The sequence below is a fragment of the Ailuropoda melanoleuca genome, chromosome 9 (assembly GCF_002007445.2).
Source record: "Ailuropoda melanoleuca isolate Jingjing chromosome 9, ASM200744v2, whole genome shotgun sequence".
NCBI lineage: Eukaryota > Metazoa > Chordata > Mammalia > Carnivora > Ursidae > Ailuropoda > Ailuropoda melanoleuca.
Window position 1 is genome coordinate 5,870,339 of NC_048226.1, and position 24,418 is coordinate 5,894,756.

The 24,418-nt window shown below is 53.9% G+C and overlaps 2 protein-coding genes across 2 annotated transcripts in view; both read left to right on the forward strand.

Moving 5' to 3' along the window:
* The first annotated feature begins 68 nt into the window (after positions 1-68).
* Positions 69-11,944, forward strand: PLIN1 (perilipin 1). Its single transcript, XM_019800009.2, is given in 10 exon segments — positions 69-114; positions 795-853; positions 3,596-3,800; positions 5,586-5,668; positions 6,119-6,383; positions 6,708-6,880; positions 8,622-8,813; positions 9,251-9,496; positions 10,428-10,559; positions 10,561-11,944. Coding segments are annotated over 9 exon segments (1,557 nt in total). The 5' UTR covers positions 69-114; positions 795-808; the 3' UTR covers positions 10,777-11,944.
* Positions 11,945-19,708: 7,764 nt separating this feature from the next.
* Positions 19,709-24,418, forward strand: part of KIF7 (kinesin family member 7) — a 26,087-nt gene continuing 21,377 nt past the window's right edge. The window contains exons 1-5 of the mRNA XM_034667884.1: positions 19,709-19,809; positions 21,421-21,772; positions 23,030-23,230; positions 23,623-24,016; positions 24,207-24,417. Coding sequence (XP_034523775.1) covers positions 21,445-21,772; positions 23,030-23,230; positions 23,623-24,016; positions 24,207-24,417 — 1,134 coding nt within the window. The 5' untranslated portion in view covers positions 19,709-19,809; positions 21,421-21,444. The remainder of the gene's footprint in view (positions 19,810-21,420; positions 21,773-23,029; positions 23,231-23,622; positions 24,017-24,206; position 24,418) is intronic.

Genomic DNA, 24,418 nt, shown 5'->3' on the forward strand with positions numbered 1-24,418 from the left:
ACTGGGAGGTGTTAGTAGTATTGCCCAAGGCTTCCCTGGAGCGGCTGAGTTGTTGCTGCTGGGGGAGCCACTCAGCAGCCTGGGCTCTGTGGGACTGAGGCAGCATCAGCTGGCGTGAGTACGGGGGGCCCCGGGAACATCTGTCTTACCTGGTTTGTTTTCGAGAGTTACAGGAAAGAAACTGAGGGTAAGGGTCTCCTGAGAATTTCATGGAAGATGAAGAGGTCTGCAGGGAAACCACTGAGGGAGAGATTATTCAAGGGGAATGACCAAGAGTGTAGGGTAGATATTCTGGGGCGCTAGCTGTTCCAGAACACAGGTGAAATAGCTGGTTTGAAGTGATGACTTTCTTCCTAGTTGAGCATTCAGGGAAGGACTGCCAGGTACACGTGCTTAACAAGAGAGGAATTGATGCAGAACTTTTTCGTCAAAAAAAAAAAAAAAAAAACTAAACCTGAAATTAATTCTTTTAGTCTCATTTGGATCCTCATCTGAAGCCCCTTAACTTCATCGAAAACCTCTTATCTCTTAAAGCTACCCGTATTGTCATTTCTTACCCTGAAGCCTTGTAAGAAACGTCAGTCTTGACAAGTAGGCTGTGGGCAGCTCCTCCCAACCGGGCTCAAGGGAGTGGCCGCTGGTCTGTGACATTCATGCTCCAACCTGATGCCTTCTGTTGAGGGAGCTGGCGCTCTCCGGCAGCCTGGGCCTTGTGGGGCCATGAGACGTAGGGGACTGACCCTGCGGGCCTTAAGCTGAGGACTTTCTGATGGACCTGGGACTCTGCTTTGCAGCTTGAAGAGCTGTGATGGCGGTCAACAAGGGCCCAACTTTGCTGGATGGAGACCCCCCTGTGAGTACCTTGGGCCTATATGAGATTTGGGGGGAACCACTGAGCAGGGGAGGAAGGAGCAGGGAGGAGAGGTTCAGGAAACTCAGAACAAGTTATGTCTAGATTGTATTCCTCTTTGGCCATTATGTCTCCATTATTCTTGCCCTCAGTACTTTTTGCAGGGGGCTCTTAGAGGAGGGGGGCTGGGGGGGGCAGGTAGTGCCTACTGAAAACTGAGCACCTCGGAGGGAAAGAACAGAAATATTGGCTGAGTGGGTAAGGAGAGGAAGGGAACTACTGTGCTGTAAATGCTGATGCAAAAGCCCAGGCTTTGTACACCCAGGCGGGATGTAGATTGGAAAGCCGAGCCACTGCATTCTGTAACTCTGGGGTGTCGTGCGTGTTCTAGAATACGTGAACAGCACCTCTTGGGGTTACAGGGCTCACAGCCTGTGTCATATATGGGAAAGGGTTAGAAGGACATTGTTCCGGGCTTTTGTTTCTAGGCTGGTTTTCACTGTGACTTGGAGCGGTGTGACACCTTAAGGGGTACCTGACAACCCCCCACCCCCCCCCGGCAGGCAAGGCCTCTCTGATTTAGGCACAGTTCAGATGTGAGCCCGTATAATGCCCATCTTGTCCCAGTTTAGGCTTTAGCTAACTTTTGCACTTGGAATCACCACCAAGTTTTATATTAAATCATAGAACACAGAGGCATAAAATGAACCAGTGCATAGTTAACCATCCTAACGGGTGGTGGTTTATTCCCTTCCCAGGACCTCTCTCTCCATCTTTGACTTTGCCTACAAAAACCCCCGAAGGCTCTGTCCAAATGTTAAAGAATATATTCTCTGTTTACAGTCATAATCTTTTTTGAGTTCAAATTTCAATCTCCTTACAAGTCTCCTTGATGGGTCTCCTAACAGCCTACAAATAGAAGAGGCTAGGTGCTTGCTTCCAGAGCAGAACCGTGTAACAGGGACATATTCAAACTGCAGAGAGAGCTCCAGCATCTGAGTCAGGACCTGTGGAGCTTTCTCTTTTTAACGTTCACATGGAGAATTCTTAGCATTCCTCAGAATGGACAGAAGAATATTAACACCCTTCACTAGCTGCAAAGCAATTAATCCTGTGGCCAATCCCACCTCCTCTGTGCTCATTTATTCCCCCACCTTGTGATATTTTGAAGCCAATCTTGCAGATATACCATTTCAGGCCTGAGTTGGAATCCTGACTGCCATTTACTAGCTGTGTGATATTGGATAAGTCACTTCACATCTCTGGGTCTTTGAGTCCTCACTGGCAAAGTGCTGACCTGACCTCAGAGGGTCACTGTTAGAATTCAGTGAGGTCTTGTCACCCAAGCACCCCAATCATTGCCTGGAGCATAATGGCACTGAGTCAGTGTTCCTTGTGCAGGACTAGAATCCACATTCTTTACTCAAAGACCAGCGTTTGTTCACTGGAATTCCTGGGTGTCCTAAAGTTTAATTATATGACTGCATTAATAAGAGCACAGCACCCTAAAGCAGGAAGCGACAGTTTCACTATACCCCACATGCTCAGACCACACCTGGAATGCTGTCTTCAAGCTGGAGTGCTATATGTTTAAGAAAGACAACACTAAACTGTAGCCTATCTAGAGGGGACCACCAGACCAGGGCGGTAAGCTAAGTTAGGATCTCGAGCTATTTCGAACAGAGGAAGGACCACTAAAGGCAGACATATTGCCTTCAAATATGCGAAGGGCCAGCCCATGAATGATGAAATCGATTTGCTCAGTGTTGTTCCAGGGGGCGGAGGGTGGAGCAGCGGGTGAAGCCACATTGCACCTCGACAGAGCTGTCCAACGAGGGCCACAGGCCACTCTGTGAGGGGCAAGGTCCATCCAAGGAGGTGTCTCAATACAAGCCTGCCATGGAGGGGAGGAACGGGGGGGAGGGATGGGGTCACTGGGTGATGGACATTAAGGAGGGCACGTGATATGAGCCCTGGGTATTACATAAGACTAATGAATCACTGACCCCTACCTCTGAAACTAATAATAAATTGTGTTAATTGATTGAATTTAAATTTTTTAAAAAATGACAAACTTGAAAAAAATTTTAAAAATTAAAAAAAATTTTAAAGAAAAAAAATACAAGCTGGCCAGAGAAACTATGGGAAGCTCTGTTGCTGTAGAGGCTCCTGGAGGCCTAAACTGCTGTGATTCTGGGCAGTTGGGCAGATCTCAACTTACCCTTCCTAGGCGCAGCCCTGACCCGTTGATTTATTCAGCCAGCATTGCTGCACAGGCTCTGGTCTAGGCACTGGAGACACAGCGACGACACACAGTCGGGATACACAGCACCGTGTGATGATGGGAAGCGAGCCAGGGAAGGAGTGGTGTCTGCTAATGTCTGGGAGGAGGGTCAGGAAGCTTCCCAGAAGCAGTGATGCTCGTGTCTTGAGGGAGTGGCATTCTGCCAGCTAGAAGGGGGTCTGGGAGGGAAGGGGGAGTATGCACAGGCAGAAGACCACCCTACGCAGGCAGGGAGGCCGCGTCCCAGTAGCTCCCCAGAGCCTGGATTGAGCCAGGAGAGCATAGCAGGCAGGCTCTGGCTTTTCCTGGGGGCCATCCAGAGACTTCTGTGGCCTGGGTTCCTCCTAGGTCACTGGGACGCAGGCTAGCCTCACCAGCAGGCTCTGTGACCCGTGGCTGATTTCCGGGAGGGAGGAGTTTTCAGGGGAACGCTTTGATTGCCTGCCTTCCTTCCACGCCAGGAGCAGGAGAACGTGTTGCAGCGGGTCCTGCAGCTGCCGGTGGTGAGCGGCACCTGCGAGTGCTTCCAGAAGACCTACACCAGCACCAAGGAAGCCCACCCGCTGGTGGCCTCTGTATGCAATGCCTACGAGAAGGGCGTGCAGGGCGCCAGCAGCCTGGCCGCCTGGAGCATGGAGCCGGTGGTCCGCAGGCTGTCCACCCAGTGTGAGTCCTCAGGGCACTGGCAGGCCACCATCTATCTGTCTGTCTGTCTGATATCTTGCTTGTCTGTCTGCCGATATATCTGTGCGCCCTTTTGGCTGTCTGGTGGCCTTTCTAACCATCCACATCCTGTTATATGACTTTCTTCTCTACAGATATAGATGATACAGTGATAGACGCTCTAGATACAGGTACAGATATGGACATACAGGTCTCCTCATCTGTAGATGTCCCATCTACAGCCCAGTTGGCGTTTTCCTGGGATGGCAGTGATGGGCTGAAGAATTGGCAGGGGAAGGGATGGGCAGAGCTGTTTGAGCAGTGGTGGGAGTGGGGCTCGTGGTAGACCAGACACCCACTTGGGCCCCGAATCCAGCAGCAGCAGTAGGGACTGGCAGAGGCTGACACAAAAGCAGGAGCAGCAGACTAACTAGATCTGTCTGCAGAGTTGGGGGGGGGGGCAGCGGGGGATGGGAAGGCATCTGGGCCCAGAAGCGGAGAGCTAGCAACCAGGGCCCTGGAGGTGGAGAGAAACTGTCCATGCAGGCCCTACTACCCGACCCAGCCCTATTTGAATTGTTCTGCCCCATTTGAAAATATGATCTCCAAGGAAAGGCTTGCTCTCTCTCTCTCTCTCTCTCTCTTTTTTTTAATTCCAGTATAGTTAACACACAGTGTTATGTTAGTTTCAGGCACACAATATAGTGACTCAGCATTTCCACACATCACCCAGGGCTCATCACGACAAGTGCATCCAAGGCAAGGCTCTTGATAGGGCTGAGGGAAATTCCAGCAGCACCAAGAAGTCTAGGATCTTCCACCATCCTGATTAGAGAATTATGGGTGTCTGAGGATTCCGCCCTGGGCTGGCCTCCCTGCCCACAAACTCCTTCAGTACTTTCCCTGGGTCTCATTTTGCCCAGTCAGAAGATGGCCTAAGTCATCTGGGCTTTCTGCTGCTTGAGAATTTTGTGAAGAGTTGTAAGATATCTGGAGAGAGAATACATGAAAGCACAGAGAACCGATCTCCATGATCATGACTGCAGAGTTCTGCCTTCAGTAGCCCCTACCTCCTAGAAGCATCTACGTCCTCTGCCACTTAACCCCTCTCTGGGGGCAACTCCTTTCTCTTCCCCGCCACCCTCTTCCCACCATTGATCCTCTTACTCCTAGAGGGTAGAGGGAAGGACACGGACCGTCCGGGGCCTGGGCCAGCTGCAGCTCGGACGGACTTGGTCACCTCTAGGATGAAAGCAGTGTCAGCCTTACCCACACAGGCCCAGCCGAGGGCCCCGCTGCTCCTCCTCTCACACCCTCACTCTCCCTGTGCTTCAGGTGCACCCAGACCTCACCCAGAGAGGGGAGGGAGGCCAGGGAGGGAGAGACCAGCATTTGTGGGTGGTGTTTGTGGTGGTGTTGTCACTTCCTCCTCACCACAACCCTGCAAGGTAGACACCATCAGTCCACATTTTACAGACGGGGAACCTGAGGCTCAGGCACACAGGAACTTACCGGAAGCCACGCACTGCAGACACACGCACTGGGCTCCGCGCCAGATCTGCCTGACCGCAGAGTTCCTACACAGAGGGAAGACTCCGGCCTGGCCTCAAGGAGTCACAGAGGATGGGGAGTGAAAGGGGCCAGGGAGCGGGGAGTGGGGGGACTCAGGTTCCAAAATGCTTCAGCTGCAGCAGGGCTGGGGGGTTTGGAGGGCTCTGAGGCGCCTTCCTCGCACAGAGGCCACTGCTAGGTCCTCGTGGCTCACCCCTCTGTGGCCTTCACGTCTAGTCATAGCTGCCAACGAGCTGGCCTGCCGTGGCCTGGACCACCTGGAGGAAAAGATCCCAGCCCTCCAGTACCCTCCTGAAAAGGTGAGCCCCTTTCCTCTTCTCTAATGTGCCCCGTACTCTGTTGTCTCACCTCTCAGGAGGAGAGGGCACAGGCTGATGATGCCATGACAGTCAACTTTTCATTTCTGTGGCAAATTCCCTTCAAGCTTGGGGGTAACCGCCTGCCCCTAAGGCCACACAGTGGGCTTGCTCCTCTCCATGGGGTGCCAAATGAAGACAGGCTTTCTGGAAAGCAGGCACAGCCCAGGGGCTTGGGCTGGGTCCCACTGCTTCTGCTCCCCCCATTCCCCTTTCCCCATCCCAGGATACCTGGTGGACCTGCACCAGGCCACTTGGTAACTATAGTCACCTACGATCATGGGCCATACTCATCAGATCTCAAGATGGCAGTCCCACGTCCTCAAGATCCAGCCCTTTATGGACCATGAGACTGAAAAAGTCATTTATCCCACCCCTCACCTTCTCTCCCAGATTGCCTCTGAGCTGAAGGACACCATCTCTACCCGCCTTCGCAGTGCCAGGAATAGCATCAGCGTGCCCATCGCCAGCACTTCGGACAAGGTCCTGGGGGCCGCTCTGGCCAGCTGTGAGCTCGCCTGGGGGGTAGCCAAAGATACTGCCGAGTATGCCGCCAACACCCGAGCCGGCCGGCTGGCCTCTGGAGGGGCCGACTTGGCTCTGGGTGGTATTGAGAAGATGGTAGAGTTCCTACTCCCTTCAGCCAAGGAAGAGTCAGGTATCTACAATTAGGGGGGCTGGCAGACCCTCCCTGGGAAGTAGGTTGGCTACCCATGCTGCCTGGGAATTAGCAAGAGGCAGCCAGAGTTCAGCAGGCCACAGCTCTGGAACAGGGAAGGCCCAGCAAGATTTCCAGAGGGATCCATTGTAATTTAGCCTCCTTTCCGCATTTGTAAGTGGGGAAAGCGAGTGGCCCAAGTCACCAGCAAACTTGTGGTGAAGCTCGGGTAACCACTTTGCAACCCTAGACACAGCCCCAGCTTCTCCAGCCCCCCTCTCTCTCTGATCAGCTTTCCTTTCTTTCCCCCCAAATCCTACCCAGCCCCTGCTCCAGGACAGCAGCATCCCCAGAAGCCCCCCAAAGCCAAGCCGAGCCTTGTGCACAGGGTTGGGGCCCTGGCCAACACTCTCTCTCGACACACCTTCCAGACCACAGCCCGGGCACTGAAGCAGGGCCATGCCCTGGCCATGTGGATCCCAGGTGTGGCTCCCCTGGTGAGTGCTGCCCTGACCTCTGGCTGACCCCCAGCCTGGGTCCCTCCCGTCCCCACCCCACTCCACCTCTGGTACTAGGAACATTCTCTCCTCCAGCTTGGGCTGGAACTTTTGGTCTAAGGACAAGAGACCTTAAGGGGGCAGAGGGCCAGTCCTCTGGGCTTCAAAGAAAGAGAAAGGACAGGATGTGAGCCGAGGGCACTTCTGTCTCTTTCCCTCTCCGAGTCCCACCTCCCAGCATTCATCCTCACAAGGGGGCTTCTTGTGGTGGGCCCTCCCACCCATGAGGGAGCAGAGACCCCTAGCTGCTATCCAGGAACCAGGGAGTGTCACCTGTAAGTAAGCAAGGTGCCAAACCCCTTCTGTTGGGGAGAGAGCGCTGGCCGGGCTGCATCCCTGACCCTGACCCTGACTGCCCCCAGGTTTTAAAATCTCCCTTCTAGAGGCTTCTAATTTGCATCCTACTTGCACCTAAGGTAAAGCTGCCTTTTCTAGGCCCAGGGCGGGCTAAGTCCCCACCATACCCCACCCCCCAGCTCTGTGTATTTTAACAGATATAGACTGGATTTTTTTCATAAGGACCTTTAGTAAGAAACTAAGGCCAAATAAAGGAAAATAAAGGAAATAAAAATTAAAGCATAAAGGTCAGCAAACAAAACAACCCTTCTCAGCCATCATTTGGATAACAATTTTAACAGCATCATCAGGCCTGACTCATTCATTCAAACAAATGTTTGCCGAGAACCTACTATGCACCAGGTTCTGTGGCTCGAGTCGGGATATGGGAGTAGTGGTTCCCTTCTTTCCCCTGCACTGGGGGATCATTTACCCGTGGAGGCTGCGACTGACCCATGTCCCAGCCTTATGTGTAGTAGGGAGGGCCTGCTGTACTGTGCCACCTCGGGCACCCTGCTCACACGGAACATAATGGTGTCCCCTGAAGCCATATGGTAAGGAGGCCCTGTCTGGGGAGCTCTTTAGGGCTAGGAATGAGCCAGGCTGTGCCTCAAGGGGACACCAGCCCACCTGCCCGGGTCTCTTTCCGCCCATGGGACACTGTGGTCCTCTTGATTTCTTACTCTTTAAAGACCTCCAAGGAGTGTCTACTAAAGCTAAACACATCTCCCCACAAAGACCCGGCAGTTCAACCGAACAGAAATGAGAGCTTATGTCCCCCGAAGACACGTCCAAATGTTCCTACTGGGCTTTATCCTTAGCCAAGCACTGGAGACAACAGAGACGCCCACCAACAGCAGAGTAGGCGAACTGTGCTAGATATACATGGAATATGACACAGAGGGGACAAGGAAGGAGCTCTCTTGACGTGCAGTAGCACGGACCAGTCTCACGATGAACAGGAGCAGCTGTTCATGAAAGAAGACACATTGCATGAGTCCATTTATACAAAGTTCAAAAATGGGCAAAACCAACCCTCTGTTGGCAGAGGTGAACATGTGGTCCCCGGGGGGGGGTACTGACAGGGCGGGGGCCACCCCCACAGGAGACTTCTGGGGGGTTGAAAATGGCCTCTATCTTGATCTGTGGTAGTTGCACCCGTGTGTGCTTATAAAACTTCACAGAGCTGCACACTACCGATGTGCACGCTCCAGGTATGTGAGTGACCGCTCAGTGACAAGTCTGGGGACCTGCCCCTGGCAGTGAGGGGTTTTGCCCGCTGGGGCTGCCCGGGCCTCTGCAGGTATGTGAGGCCAGCAGCTCACGGCTCCCCCCCCCAACTCAGAGCAGTCTGGCCCAGTGGGGCGCGTCGGCCGCCATGCAGGTGGTGTCCCGGCGGCAGAGTGAGGTGCGGGTGCCCTGGCTGCACAACCTCGCCGCTGCCCAGGACGAGGAGCACGACAACCAGACGGACACGGAGGGAGAGGAGACGGAGGAGGAGGAGGAATCGGACACCGAGGAGAACAAGCTCAAAGAGGTAAGGGGGCGAGCAGAAGCTGAGTGGGGACATGGACGCCTCAAGGTCCCACAGCCCACCGAGGGGACACGAAGCAGAGTCATGGGGTGAAACGAGGGTCTCGGCCCCCAGACCCAGAGACAGCACGTGCACTCTCTGCTGTTCACCGCACCCCCAAACAGCTGGCTAAACAAAGTACTTCCATGCCCTTCTCTCAGCTGATCCTCACGACAGCCCCAGAAAGTAGGCAGGGGGAGACTGTCATCCCCACGGTGCAGATGAAGAAGCAGGTCCAGAGAGGGGAAGGGACCTGCCCAAGGCCACACAGCTAGAAGACACCAGTGGACAGTTTTTCCCATTCGGTGTCCATGTACTTTCCCTCCAGCTCTGGGGGTGGTGGGGAGGAGAGGGGCCAAGGGACACGCCGCAGGAGGTGCTGACCTAGCTCTGGCCCCCAGGTGGCAGCCCTGCCCAGCCCGCAAGGCCTCCTGGGCGGTGTGGCCCACACGCTGCAGAAGGCCGTGCAGAGCACCATCTCCGCCGTGACGTGGGCACCCGCGGCTGTGCTGGGCTCGGCAGCCAGGATGCTGCGTCTCACCCCGGCCCGTGCGGTCTCCTCCAGCAAGGGGAGGGCCATGTCCCTGTCAGACGCCCTGAAGGGCGTCACTGACAACGTGGTAGACACGGTGGTCCACTATGTGCCGGTGAGTTCCACCCCAGGGGCCTGGGAGGGACAGGTAAAGCAGATGTGACCAGTGGCCCCCCTTTCCCCAATCTTCTTGGCAGTCCTCCTGATCCTCAGCACCCCAGAAACATTTTGGCAAACTATGGCCTTGATGGGGAGCCCTTGCCAGCCCCAAGAGGATAGAGACAGTGGCCCTGGCCTGAGACCTTTCCTCACAGCCCTGCTTCCGACCATCAGTCTGGGGGCCCCCAGTTGGCCCAGCCCTCACCTCAGGGGGTTTGCATGCTGCTCCCTGGGAAGGGGCCAGAGGGAGGCTTCCAGGGCACCCTGGGGGGTGGGCTCTATTCCAGGGCACAGCCGCTGCCCCATCCCAATCCTATCACCCATTAACAACAGGAGAAACCCGAGAGACACCAACACTGTCTCTTTGGCAGTCCCTGGGCCTCTTCCTAGAGCAAGTGACAGGCTGTGCAGGCCCCAGTCAGGCCGTCCACCCTTTAGAGTGAGCAAGGGTTGGGGGCAGGGGTCACTCAGTCACCCACTTCCGAGAGGCATGCAGGGTCTTGGCTTCCAGCCTGTTCACCTTGGGCTCCAAACAGGGCCAGGCATGGGTCCCTTGACCTTGGCTGGGACAGCGAGTGGGCTGTGCTTACCGCACAACTCAGGCCCAAGGAACGGTGGGAAAGCCTCTGACTTTCCACGGAGCCAACCCTGAGGGAGACCCCAGGGGTCCAGGCACTTTGGGAGGGTGCTGCCTGCCTTGCCTGGGGGTCTGGACCGAGGAGACCATTGGAGAGGGCAAGACGTCAGTGGTCTCCCCTGCTCCCCCGCCCCGGTCCCACACCCCAGGCTGTGCCCTCCGGAAGGCCTCCTGGGAGGGGTGCATGCAAGGGGGAGGCGCAGGGAGGAGGGCCAGGCCGGCGCCCTAACAGGGCTGCCGGGGCCCTCAGCTCCCCAGGCTGTCGCTGATGGAGCCCGAGAGCGAATTCCGGGACATCGAGGAGGCCGAGCGCCGGGAGGCCGAGCGCAGGGCGTCTGGGGCGCCGCCCGCGGGCCCGGAGCCCGCGCCGCGTCCCCCGCAGCCCCCGCGGCAGCCTGCGGCCCGCGCGCAGCCCCGGGGCGCCCCCAGGCCCGGGGCCGGAGGACAGGGCGGACGCGCCCGCCGCGCCGCTCTCGTCCTTCCCGACCGTGGCCCGCGAGAAGCCGAGGCGCAGGGTCAGCGACAGCTTCTTCCGGCCCAGCGTCATGGAGCCCATCCTGGGCCGCGCGCAGTACAGCCAGTTGCGCAAGAAGAGCTGAGCCCCGCGCCTCCGCCGGCCGCCCCGAGGCGAGGCCCGGGCGGGCTCTCCGCCCAGAAACAGAACCTGCACTTCCGAGTGCGCGGTGACCTCTTCCAAGTAGCCCCCTGAGAACCGAGCCTCGTTCCGCGGCGCTGCCGAGGCACGCGTTATCTTTTCAGCACCGTTTTGGGCTTAGCTGTCAGAACCTATTTTTAAGAAGCGTCAGAGCAGCAGCTTGCCTTGATTCTATGCCTTGTTTTTGTTTTGTTTTGTTTTTTTAACCAAAAGATTAATTGTTTGACTTGATCTCTCACTTCTTTAACCAAACTTGTGGCCAAACGACAGTTGATGGTTTCCAAAAGTTAGATCCATCCTCTGTAGACAAAGATTATGCAGAAGTCTCTGACATATGTTTAAGGCCTGAGCTCAGAGATTCCTCCGAGTATCCAGCCTCTCAGCAGACTACCTTGAAGGGAGTGACAATTAGGTGCAAAAGCTGTTGTATGTTTTTGTCAATATTAGCCTCCCTTTCCGAGTACGCATACTCTTCGCAGGGTGAGTCCCGGCCTCCGCTCTGTAGCGCCACCTCCTGGCTCACAGCCGCACTGCCATGTGCATCCTTCCTGCTTTCCAACTGTGCGTTCCCTCTTCCACCGCCTTTCGAACGCAGGCGCCCCCAGTGCCGGGGGACGACAACGGTGACCGTTCACCTTATAAAGTCCAAACTACATAGACCATATGTACGGACTCTGTAGTAGCCACAATTCATTCCAGGTCCTATTTCTGAAAACGTCGATATTTGGAAATCTAGGGAACGCATACCTATAATTTAAAAATTCAAATTGCAAAAGGGTGTGTGTCTTCCTCACTGAGTTCCCCAGTTGCCCTTCACAGAAACCACTGCGCTGGCAGTATCGCGGATATCCTTCCAGGTACAGGCTGCGCATGTGCAAGCCCACTTTGTTCACACAGCTTTGGGATGTGATCCTGCTTTCCTCACTTAACAATACATCTTAGAGATCTTTCTGTATCAGCACCACAAATCCTCCTTGCTCTTTTTAAGGGCCATGTAGTAAGTGTTTCATAATGTAGATGTGCTATCTTTGATTTACCTTGTTCCCTAATGATGGACTTTCAGGTCGTTTCCTTCTTTTTTTTTTTTTTTTTTTTTTTTTTTTTTTGCTCCTGCAAACAGAGCTACAATAAACATCTGTATACGAAATATTTTGTGCAGACGTGTAGGTACATCTACAGGAGAAACTGATAACTTGGAACCATGACATGCTGGGTGAAAGAGGATGTGTATTTTAAATATTGTTAGATAACGCCAAGTAGCCTTCCAACCCAAACTGTTTTTCTTGTTATTGTCATCAGCTGCACAGATAATTACCACCTCTCTGTCAGTCCTTTTAGAGGTCCATATATACATTCCCCATAGGCCCCCCCTTTGACCTGTGAGCACCCTCTCGGCCCCCACTCTGTTCCATACCCAAAAGCTGAGCTTTCTGAAACTGACTTTAGGTCCTGGCCGATCTTTGGTGTAATGAGTCCTTGGCCTTGATGCTCGGGTTTGGAATCTGAGGATGGACATGCCTGTGTGGATGTGGCCAGGACTCAGAGCTAGCCTTGGGCACCCCACCCCAGCTCTACAATCCACACCACTCTCAGCAGTTTCCTGGGGAGGGAGTGTGATCTGATATGACAGGGGCTACAAAGATAGGTTCAGCCTAGCCCTGGCAGGGCTCCCGTGGGCAGGTGCTGGTGCAGTGACCGCAAGCCTGGGTGTGCAGAAAGAAACACCCATCTGTTCTGGACTCACCTGCCCATGCTGCTTTCCTGATCATCCACTCCTCCATAGTCCTGTGGCTCTTCCTTCTAGGCCATACCCCAGTTGGCACAAAAACTGCCCTCTCAGCAACCCAGAAGAGCTGGGGCCTTAACAGGGCTGCAGCAGTCAACACACCTGCCGGCCAGGCGCCGGCCCGTACCCCTCACCCCTCAGAGTGCTGGGGGCCAGCGTATGGAATAGCACTGCCCAGGAAACAAACAGTTTAAGTTGCAAAAGATTCTTTTTATCATTAAAAACCTCTTGATTAAGTGCTCTGAGCCTGGCCCTTGGGGCTTCTGAACACTTTTTGGAGAGAAATGAGAGCAAAATATCTCCTCTAAATGACAGAAATGTGCTTCATTGGCTGGTGTGGGACTTTTCACTGTTCTGAGAGACATCACTTGGGCAAGTCTCCTTGCTCATGTGGATGTGAAGGCTCATCCACGCTCATCTTTGGGCGCTCACGACCTCGGGAAGCGCTCCGCTTCACAATGGGATGCCAGGGTCCCCTTCAGAGAAACACCTTATCCGCTTTCCTCTGGTTCAGCTCACGTAACACACCTCCAACTCAATCACAGCTTTTGAAGATGGAAAAAGAACCATTACCGACCACAAAATACATTTATCCATGCAGTTATTTACCACTTTTTTCTTCCATAAGTATTTAGGATCTTACTAACCAAAGGACTTCTGTGTCTGGAGACAGATAGACTTGGGCTATCATGCTCATTGTTTGAAGCAGAATTTTCCTAAACATTTAAACATTTCATACTTCATCAAATTATTTTAAATCTTGAAATGTGGGTTACAAACGAAAAAGGCAAATTCTCTTACACAGTTCTATAAACCTGAGTCAGTGGAAACTTCTGCATGTCTCATCGGCATCTCGCTATAGTTAGCAGGCATCCGGCGGTTCCTCTGTCTGCGGAGAGGGGACTAAGCTCGCATGTCCTACTGGGTGGACCCTTCTCCTACCTACTGCTCAACATAAGAGACAGAACGTGAGCGGCACCATTAGAACGTCCTGTCTGGCTTCTCCTTTCCCACCCTGGCCTTGCCCCCAGGATCCATAATCCAGAATTTTGTGTTCACTGTACCTTTGCTTTTCTTTATAAATTCCTTTCCTATGCATATACCTCATTCCAATACTGTTTTGTTTTGCAGGCTTTGAACTTTAGGTGGAATTATGTGTATTCTTCTGAGACTTGCTTTTTTTTTTTCACTCAAAAGGAAGTTTCTGAGAGTCACTCATTTTCACTAGAGATTTTTTTATTATACAAATTTTGCTGTGATCTGATTGTATCCCCACCCCAAATCCATATGTTGAAATCCTACCCCCAAAGATGATAGGATGAGGAGGTGGGGCTTTGGGGAGGTGATGAGGTCATGAGGGCTCCACGGGATTAGAGTCTTTATAAAAGAGGCCATAGAGAGCTCCCTTGCCTCTTCCACCATGTGAGGACCCGGCAAGAGGCACCAGCTATGAACCAAGAAGAGGGCCATCACCGGAACGTGACCATGCTGGCGCTATGACCTTGGACTTCCCAGCCTTCAGAACTGTAAGAAATAAATTCCATTGCTTATAAGCTACCCAGTCTGTGGTATTTGGTGATAGTGGACCAAATGGATGAAGACAAATACGTTTTATATTTAATAAGCATGTAAAATTAGTATATTAATAACAAGTGTATTAATTTAGTCATTTGAATTAGAATTGAACCAGTTTGGAGAGATTGTCTTTCCTCAAGTCGCCTCACAGGCCAAGATGGCTGCTCCAGCCCTGGCCATCAACTCCATTTTCCAGCCACAGAGAAGAGACATGGGGGAAGGAGAAATTATACACATTACTTTGCTTATAACTAACTGGACAAAATTTAGTCACATGGCCACATGCAGCTAAAGAGGAGGCTGAGAAATACAGTCTTTATTCAGAGTGGCTATGCATTTAACTAAAATCAGAGGTCTTAAAAGGATGGGAAGTGGATCCTGGGGGTGGGGGGCAACTTGCAATCTCTGCCACACCACTCTCCTGTCAACAGACATTTGGATTGTTTCCATATTTTTTAAAAGTAGGCTCTATGTCCAATGTGGGGCTTGAACTCATGACTCTGAGGTCAAGAGTCACGTGCTCTAATGACTGAGCCAGCCAGGCACCCCTCCATATTTCTACTATTCCATAATTTTGGCAGTGAACATTCATATGAGATTCTTGGGGACTGTGACTGAATGGGATTCCTAAGTCACACAGTGTGTGTATTGTTCACTAGATATTGCCAAATTATCCTCCAGCATGGTTGTTCTGATTTACATTCTCCCTGTGGGGCTCCATCTCATGACTCAGATCATGAGCTGAGCTAAAATGGGGGGTGGGGGGGAGCATGACTGGGTGGCTCCATTGGTTAAGCATCTGCCTTTGGCTCGGGTCATGATCCCAGGGTCCTGGAATTGAGCCCCACATCAGGCTCCCGGCTTACTGGAAGTGTGCTTCTCCCTCTCCCTCTGCCCTTCACTCCCCGCCCCCTCCACTAGCTCTCTCAGGCACTCTCTTCTCTCTCTTTCAAATAGATAACTAAAATCTTAAAAAAAAAAAAAATCAAAAGTTGGTTGCTCAACTGACTGAGCCACCCAGATGCCCCTGGAATCAGCTACTTTTAATAGGGGATGGTGATAGAACCTACAGTTTGAACGCTGAGGGGCACATACCTGATTGTTCCATGTGCATATCGGTGATAGACAGAAAGGCATTGCACAACCACTAGTAAGAGCGAGAAAAAAGATATTTCTTTCCAAAGTTATGAATTCACATCAGTGGTTCCAGTGAACTCTAACATCACAAAATTCTCTCAAAATTGTATTATAACAAAAAAGTTTTAATTTTATTTTCTTTAAGCTTAATAACTATAATTCTAATTCTAATTGTACTTCCTTCTCCTAAATATGAGGTTTCACAAATTATTACCAACTTTTGTTACATTTACATGCACGAAGATCCAAGTTTCGTTCCCCGCTTTTTCACATTCCGAGTCTAAATGAATTGTTTTGACCGTTACGGTAATAGGCCTTCTCCATTATCATTCCAGCTCAGCTGCTTTAGAATATTTGGGACCAACAATGTCATTGTACAGCATGTCAGACAACACTGGGGTTGCATTGACTTTTCACAAATGGGTGAATTTTTAGTCTTTCCTTAATTGAATTATTTTTTTTTCCTTAATTGAGTTCTATATCACAGGAAGTGTTGCAGCTTCTAGCAGCTTCTGACAGATAGATGCCTGGTAGCTGAATGAGGATCCTTCATGATATGCGAATAGTTGAACAGCCTCTCTTATCTCTGAAAATTCTAGGATGTGGTTGTGGATGACTTCCTGTCTTAGGGTTCTCCAGAGAAATAGACCCAACAGGAAGTGCATAAATATGTATCAATAAGAGGTATATATACAGAGAGATTCATTAGAAGGAATTAACTCACACAGTTAAGGAGGCTGGCAAGTCCTCGGAGCTACAGGTTGAGGCAGCAAGGTGGAGACCCAGGAGAGCCCGTGGTTTGGTTCGAGTGCAAGCCTGAAGGCCTGAGAACCAGGCGAATTGTTGGTGTGGCTCTAGTCCGTCCAACCCAAAGTCTGGCAGCCTCAAGACCCAGGAAGAGCCGATACTCTGTTTGAGTCTGAAGGCGGGATAAAAGCCAAAGTCTCAGTTCAAGGAAAGTCAGGCAGGAAAACTCTTATTTGGGGCAGGGTCAGCCTTTTGGTTCTGTTCAGATCTTCACCTGATTGGATGAGGCCCACCCACACTAGGGAGGGCAATCTACTTTACTCAAAGTTCACCAATTTATATGTTACTCTCACCAAAAACACCCTCACAGAGATGTCTAAGGTAATGTTTGACCACATATCTGGGCACCCCATGGCCCAGTCAAGTGGATACGTAAAATGGACCATCACATTTGCCAACACCATGCAGACTGATCTCATGTGCATTTTCTAAGCCGTCCTAGTCTTCCCACCCTTTTGCCAGTGGTTACTTCCCAGACAGCAGCCCTAAGCCATGTGGTACAAGAGATGTGAGGGAAAGCCACTCTTTGGGCTCCCGGGAAAAGTTCCTTTGATCCAAAGAGGGCCCCATGATACGGTGCTTTCTTCCTCCTCTGGATGTTTTATGGTTGAAGGTGATGGCCAGAGAAATGGACAAGCCAGGTCCTCTGTCACACTGCCACTGACTCAACCTGTCCCAGAGCCTCCTCCCTGTTGTCTTTCAGCTGAGATAACGAACAGCCCTATTGTTCAAGCCACTTCGAGTTTTAGTTTGTGTTCCTTGAAGCTGAGGGCTTCCTAATATAGATCTATCCAAAGACACTTGGCAGTTTCTACAGCCTTAATTGCACTGCCTGTCTGTGACAGGCAGTCTTGTGCATACATAATAAATTAAATTTCGTTACTACATCGGAGTTCAATTTTTCTAATGACATTTAACGTGACAAATATGTTTCCAGATTTTAATTAAAATTCAACCATGTGTGGTGCTCCCAGTGCAACCAGTCCGTCAGAGGTCATGGAGGTGAAGACACCATGTCCTTGAGGTGGCAGGTGGACATCCCCTCTCACCTCTCCTGGTGCCAAGTTTCCCCTGGCAATGACTGCAAGACACAGCTCCATCTCACAAACGTTACAGTGTGACAAAATGTGAATCTTAGAACTGAGGAAGCATTTTTTTGATGTGGGGAGATCAACATTTCTACTGTTTTTTTTTGGGGGGGGTGGGACTGAGAGTACAAAACAGAGGTGACTGAAGACAGGACTCTGAACTGAGGACAGGATGGCCTGGTATCCAGATGGGGGCCTCTAAAGCATAAGATGCCACCAAGGGGATGCTACTTTATTCTCCAGATACATCCTAAGTGCCCTTCTGTCGCATTGTGCCTACAATATGAAAACCTGAGCCATAGCGATCCATATCCGTATTTCTGCTAACGCAAAAATGTTTTCCTTCCTTTCTTCAATAACTTCTACTAAAAACCTCTGTGGAGTGACAGTGCCAGGCCGAGGGCCAAGGGAAAGACACACACAGGTAAACACGGCACACTCCTTTCAAGGACCTCTCAGTTTAGTGGGAACAATGGACAAGTGATAATATGTGTAGTATACGTGCGTATAATATACACGTAGGTGCTTGTATATCGTGGGGCTGCAGTCTGAATGTTTGTATCCCCCTGCAAGTTCATTTGTTGAAATCCTAACCCTCAAGGTGGGACCTTTGGGAGGTGATTAGGTCATGAGAGTGGAGCCCTCGTGCATGGGGTCGATGTCCATATAGAAGAGACCTCAGAGAGCTAGCTTATCTCTTCTGCCACGTGAGCACACTGTGACACGAAGCCTCTGGGACATCAAGGAAGTGGACCCTTATTGGACATTGGATCTTCCAGTGCCATGATCTTGGACTTCCCAGGCACCAAAACTTGAGAAATGTTTGCTGTTTATAAGCTGTCCAGTCTGTGCATCTGACATTTTGTTATACCAGCCTGAGTGGACCAAGACACCTAGAGAATAAGAGTTGGAAGGGCACCCTCCAAGACATTGACTGCTCTTACCTGCCTTCTTCATACATTGTGCTCTTTACTAGTAGTATTCTTCTTCTTTTTTTTTTTTTTTAAAGATTTTATTTATTTATTCGACAGAGATAGAGGGAACACAAGCAGGGGGAGTGGGAGAGGAAGAAGCAGGCTCATAGCAGAGGAGCCTGATGGGGCTCGATCCCACAACGCCAGGATCACGCCCTGAGCCGAAGGCAGACGCTCAACCGCTGTGCCACCCAGGCGCCCCTACTAGTAGTATTCTTCTAATTGGCATGTGTTACAGGGACGGGGGTGACCAGTGAAGAGGCTCTGCGGTGGCCCTGATGGTGACTTGGGTGGCCAGGGGGTAGAGGACAAAGTGCTTTGCCTGGACTGGAAGCTACAGAGGAGGGGGAGTCAGGGTTCAGTGGCAGACAGGCTGAGAGGAGGAGACAAGGATGGCTGGAGTGCTGGGTTGGACGTTGGGGGGCATGCTGGAGGCGATGTGGGGGCAGTCCCTTGGGCTGCACCTGCCCAGGTAGATGCAGGAGGAACACCCAGACTAACCTCCCTAACTGGAGTGGTTGGCTGAGAACTCCGCAGCCTCACCTCCCAGTGGCCCCTTTCTGGGGCACTTGTCCCTCCAGGAACCCGAGGCTGGGTGGCCGTTCTATCTACCAATAGACCAGAGGTTCCCTTGCTCATTCTAAACTGGGGGCTTCCAAGCCAGAGCTGTGGGGCCAGGCCTTGTCAGGGCCCACCCTGGTGAGGCTCCCCCAGCGGCAGACTCCGTCCTGCTCTCTTTCTGGCATGCCAGGTCCCTGGTGGCTTCATCCATCCACCCCCTGGGTCACTCTGGGTCTTGGTGGAGGAGGGGCACAGAGACGACTCTTTCTGGTGTGAGTGCAGAGGGTGGAGTGGGCCCCCAGCCCAATCTCGAAAACTTCCTGGGGGATGGATCCTTCTCCGCTTTAGAAGGGGTAGTGAAATCGGAGAGAAAAGCGGGATGGAGGGTTCCTGAGGATGGGGAAGGGAGAGCTTTGCTGAGCTTTGAGGGGGCGTAAGGAGTGCTGGGATGCGATACAGGGGTAGCAATGGCGGAAGGAGAGAAGGTCTGCACCTGACCTGAACGAATGAGTTCATGAACAAGCAGATCTTTCCTCCGCTGTTACTCAGAATCTAGGGTTGGAAAATCCAAACTCCCCTCGCGGAGCGGAAAGTCTCCTGGTTAGTTTTTGTCTTCTCACCTGTTGCAACTTGCATTGTAAGATTTAGGTGCCCCGCTCCACGAGCAGGTGGGCTTCTCCAGCTCGGGGCATCGGCCTTGGTGGTCGTGTCCCCAGAATTCCGCAAATCGCTGGAATCAGAGCGCAGCGCCTGCAGCCCTGGACGGCACGGGGGAGGTGGGGGGTGTTTGGGACGTGTGGCCCCACCCCTCGGGTGAGGCCCCGCCCAATCCCCGCCCCTCCAGGCCCGGCCCCGCCCTGTCTGCGGACAGACTCCGCGGCGCCGCCCGGCTCGCGCCTCCGCCCCCGAGCGCCCAGGCGGGCGGAGTTGCGGGTGAGGGGCGGGATGTTTGGGGGGGGGCGGGGGTCCCGATGACGGCATCGGAGCGCGCCGCGTGGAAGCTCGAAGCCTGACTGCACCGCGGGGGGACTGTGCTCCCACCCAAGCAGGTGGGTGTGGGCCCGGGAGGGGTGGAGGTCGAGGACGAGGTGAGGGGGGAGGCGCGCGCTCGCCCCCTCCCCGCGCAGGCGTGGGCCGGGTGGCGGTGGGAGAGCCACCTGGGGAGCTCTGACCGAGCACGAGGAGCCCCCATCCTTGCGTACCAGCCTCCTGGAGGCCCCTTCCTGGGCGGGCAGGAACACCCCCTTCCCTGAGTAGGGGCCTGAGGCCAGCATCTCGGGCCTGGCCGGGAGGGGCGAGCGCCGACGCTGAGAGGGTCGGGTGCACATTTGTAATCACTTTTCCAAACTCCGGGAGCTCCTGTCCCGTGCCCGCCTCCTCCAGCGCACCGGTGGAGTTACCCGGGCGCCCTCGGTGCGCAGCCGAAAGCCGGGACCGCGGGGCGCGGGGAGGCTCCCGCTGTACTGTGTGATAGTTAGCGCTATGTCCCAGGGCCCGGCACCCAGCAGGGACTGGATGATTGCGTGAGGGAACGAACGAACCGTTACACTCGCTGAGAGAAGTTAGTGACAAATCGAGGGCTGTGGGCCCGGTGGGTAGGGGGCGGTGTGGACTGCGTTAAGAAGAGAATGGGGACGGGGAGTTTTCTGGATGCAGTTTCATCATCACTGCTGGGCAGCAACTAAGCGTCCGACCTTGTGCTGGGCGCTGGAGATACAGCACGAAGCGGGACCGCAGGGTCCCTGCCTCCCAGCTCCGTCTGCGACAGAGCGGCCAGTGGCTGGTGGGAGCACCATGGGGCGCTGTGTGTGTGTGTGTGTGTAGTGCTGGGGACACAGAGCAGAGGCGCTTCCCTGGCCCCCCAAGGAAGCCGGGACCAGCCTGAGCCTGGAGAGATGCGAGTGTGTTGCAAGCAGAGAGAAGGTAAGCAGACAAGGTAGGCAGGGCTGTTAAAGTTTTGAATACCAAGGGCAGTGGGGGAGCCTCTTTTAAAGATTTTAAGCAGGAGAGTAACAGGATTGCATTTGCAATTTTGAAAGATGCCCCTGGTTGTCCTGGCGGAGGGCACAGGCAGACTGAGAGCAGTGAGGAAGCTGGTCCAGAGGTCAGTGGCCAGGACCTGGGCTTTGGCAATAGGATGGGGAGAAGCAGGTGAACCTGAGAGATATTTAGAAGATGGAATTGGCAGATCTGGTGGTGGGAACTTGGTCTTGAAAGGTCTTTTTTGAAGAAGGTGGGGCAGGGGGTGTGGGTGACAAGGGCAGAGATTACGGAGACCCCAGTGGGTACTAGGGAAAGGAGTTCCCTGACGTGGTGGTGGTGGTAGTGGCATGCGCGTGTGTGTGTGTGTGTGTGTTCTAGGAGATGGGGTCCCGGGGGAAGGGTACAGCTGGAACACAGAAGCCTTGGGAGTCAGGTGAAGGAGTCAGGGCCTCATTTTGCCAGTGATGGGAGCCATGAAGTGTTACCGTGTAGGACTGTGTGGGCCCTTGCAGTATTGGGGCACCAGGCTGGCGCAGAGGACGTTCTGCACTTTATATCACCCTCCCTTCCATGTCTCCAAGGTCAGGAGCCAGGATCTGGCTCTGGGTCACCTGCGGGGTGAGTCCAGCCCTTGGAGTACAGATGCTGATGGTAGGGGCCTCTTCCTGTCTCTCCAGGGCCCGCAGGAACCCTCCGTCAACATGGGGCTGGAGACCCAGAGGCTGCCAGGCGCTGAGGAGGCCCCCGTGAGGGTGGCCCTGAGAGTCCGCCCTCTGCTGCCCAAGGAGCTGCTCCACGGGCACCAGGGCTGCCTGACAGTGGAGCCCGAGCACAGCCGTGTCACCCTTGGCCGAGACCGCCACTTTGGCTTCCACGTGGTGCTGGATGAGGACACTGGGCAGGAGACTGTGTACCAGGCCTGTGTGCAGCCCCTCCTCGAGGCTTTCTTTGAGGGCTTCAATGCCACCGTCTTTGCCTACGGTCAGACGGGCTCCGGGAAGACGTACACCATGGGGGAGGCCAGTGTGGGTGAGTGACCCTGCTTGAGGGCCCAGGCCCATGCAGAGGGCCCTCGGTGTCTCCTGAACTTCTGCCCCTGCCATTCCCTGTCAGAGGTGGGAGCACTGGGGGGAAAGAGAGCAGGTCTCCTCCTCAGATCTGCAGCCCAGGTGGGACCAGCCAGGACTGTAGGCTGACCAGGGTAGGAAGGAAGAGTCCTTAGAGGTGGGGGGGCCTTTTCAACTCCACAGAAATGAGGTCACACTGTGTGGTTCTGCTGATCTCAGTGGGAGGAAAGGCAAGAGAGGTTGGCTTGTCTCTGGAGGTCGTCGGGATGCCGGCCAAGGGTCGGGAATCCGTGTTCGAGTCAGAGTAGTTGAAATAGGGATGGTCCTGGGAGAGCCGCGCTTTGGCTGCCGCCTGGGGAGGGGGCCGGCAGTGTAGTGGGGCTTGGGAGTGGACTCTTGGGAGAGCAGAGATGCTTTGGGACAGTTGAAGGAACTGTCCCCATATTAAGTAGCTCAGACAGCTTTCTCTTAGGTTATAAAAGTATCCGTGTTTGTCATGGAAAATTAGGAAAATACAGAAAAACACAAGCACAAAAGAAAACTTACCTGATAATTGCTTTTCAGCAGTCACCCACCCTGTTAGCATTCTAGTTTCTTTCTCTGAGGAAATTATTTTACCTTTAAAAAATAAGATTCGATTATACCCACCATTCCTTTATATCCTGTTTTTCTTAACAGTGTATCATAAACATTTCTCTATATCATTAAATACTCTTCAAGCCAATTTTTTAATGGTGGCTTGGCATTCTATTGTGTATATAAGATAATTTACTTAACCAGATCCCCTATTGGATCTTAGGACGTTTGCATTTTTTTGAAGTTATGAAGAGTGCCGCTCTGAACATCCTTTTGTTACTTCCTTGGGATAAATTTAGGAGGTCCTTTAGATAACTGAGCATAGACTATAGTAATGAGCTCCCTGTCCCGGGGAGTAATCAAGCCAGGGGTATCTGATGATCTAGCAGGGATGTAGTGGAGGGGATGCTTACATCATGAAAGGGGTTGGTGGGACCTTGAGAGGTTGCTTCCAACTCTGAAATTCTATAATTCTGCCTGACCACCCTGGAGCATGGGCTGTGTCAGGCTACCCAGCTATCCTGGCCCCAACTGCTACTTTCATGCTGGAGCCCGGGCCTCCAGTTGCTGGCAGGGGCCTCGGGGCCTTGAGCCCTGTCCAGCTGAAGACATGGTGGCAGGAGGCTCTGTGGTATGTCCCCAGCTTCCCTTCACGAGGACGAGCAGGGCATCATCCCACGGGCCATGGCTGAAGCCTTCAAGCTTATCGATGAGAATGACCTGCTGGACTGTCTGGTGCACGTGTCCTACCTGGAAGTGTATAAGGAGGAGTTCCGAGACCTGCTGGAGGTGGGCACTGCCAGCCGTGACATCCAGCTTCGGGAAGATGATCGGGGAAATGTTGGTGAGGAACTCCCGGGCCTCTACTGACTGGGAGTGGGGCTTCACCTGCTGAGGGGTGGATCACCTATCTGGGAGGGGTACCTCCTAACTGGGGAACCCAAACTCTGGAAGGTTGTGCCTTCCTGTCTCCTGTCGCCACTGAGTTCGGTATATACTTCTGTATCCAGAGTGCAAGGCATTGAGGTGGGCAGGGGACTAAGCTGGAGCCCCTTGGCCCGAGCCAGGATAAGCAGGACACCTCACTCCCTATCCCTCCAGTGTCCCGGGGACGCGGAAGGGGCACCTGGGTCAGGAAGAGCCGTAGAGGGCCAGCCCTGCTCTCTCGGCCAGCCCTCCTGGCCGGTCAGTCCCTGTCAGTCCCTGCCTGGGGCTCACCGCCTTCTGTGCCCGTAGTGCTGTGTGGCGTGAAGGAAGTGGACGTGGAGGGCCTGGACGAGGTGCTGAGCCTCCTGGAGATGGGCAACGCGGCGCGGCACACGGGGGCCACACACTTCAACCGCCTGTCCAGCCGCTCGCACACCGTCTTCACCGTGACCCTGGAGCAGCGCGGGCGCGCCCCCAGCCGTCTGCCCCGACCCGCCGCGGGCCAGCTGCTGGTCTCCAAGTTCCACTTTGTGGACCTGGCGGGCTCGGAGAGGGTGCTCAAGACGGGCAGCACGGGCGAGCGGCTCAAGGAGAGCATCCAGATCAACAGCAGCCTCCTGGCGCTGGGCAACGTCATCAGCGCCCTGGGCGACCCCCAGCGCCGCGGCAGCCACATCCCCTACCGGGACTCCAAGATCACCCGGTGAGGGCCCTGCGGCCGGCGGCCCACGGGAGCAGGGGCCCCTCTTGGGCCGCTGGTGGGGGAGGGGGGCTGGGACCCGTCTGGCTTCTGGGGGGCGCGCCGCCCAGCAGTCCGAGGTGCCGGCCCGCGGGGTACGATTCGGGGTCCGGGCTCGTTGGGGCCCCTGACGCGCCCCACCTGGCGTCCTCAGGATCCTCAAAGACTCGCTGGGCGGGAACGCCAAGACGGTGATGATCGCCTGCGTCAGTCCGTCCTCCTCCGACTTCGACGAGACCCTCAACACCCTCAACTACGCCAGCCGCGCCCAGAACATCCGCAACCACGCCACCGTCAACTGGCGGCCCGAAACGGAGCGCGCGCCCGAGGAGGCGGCGGCCGGCGCGCGCGGGCCCCCACGCCACC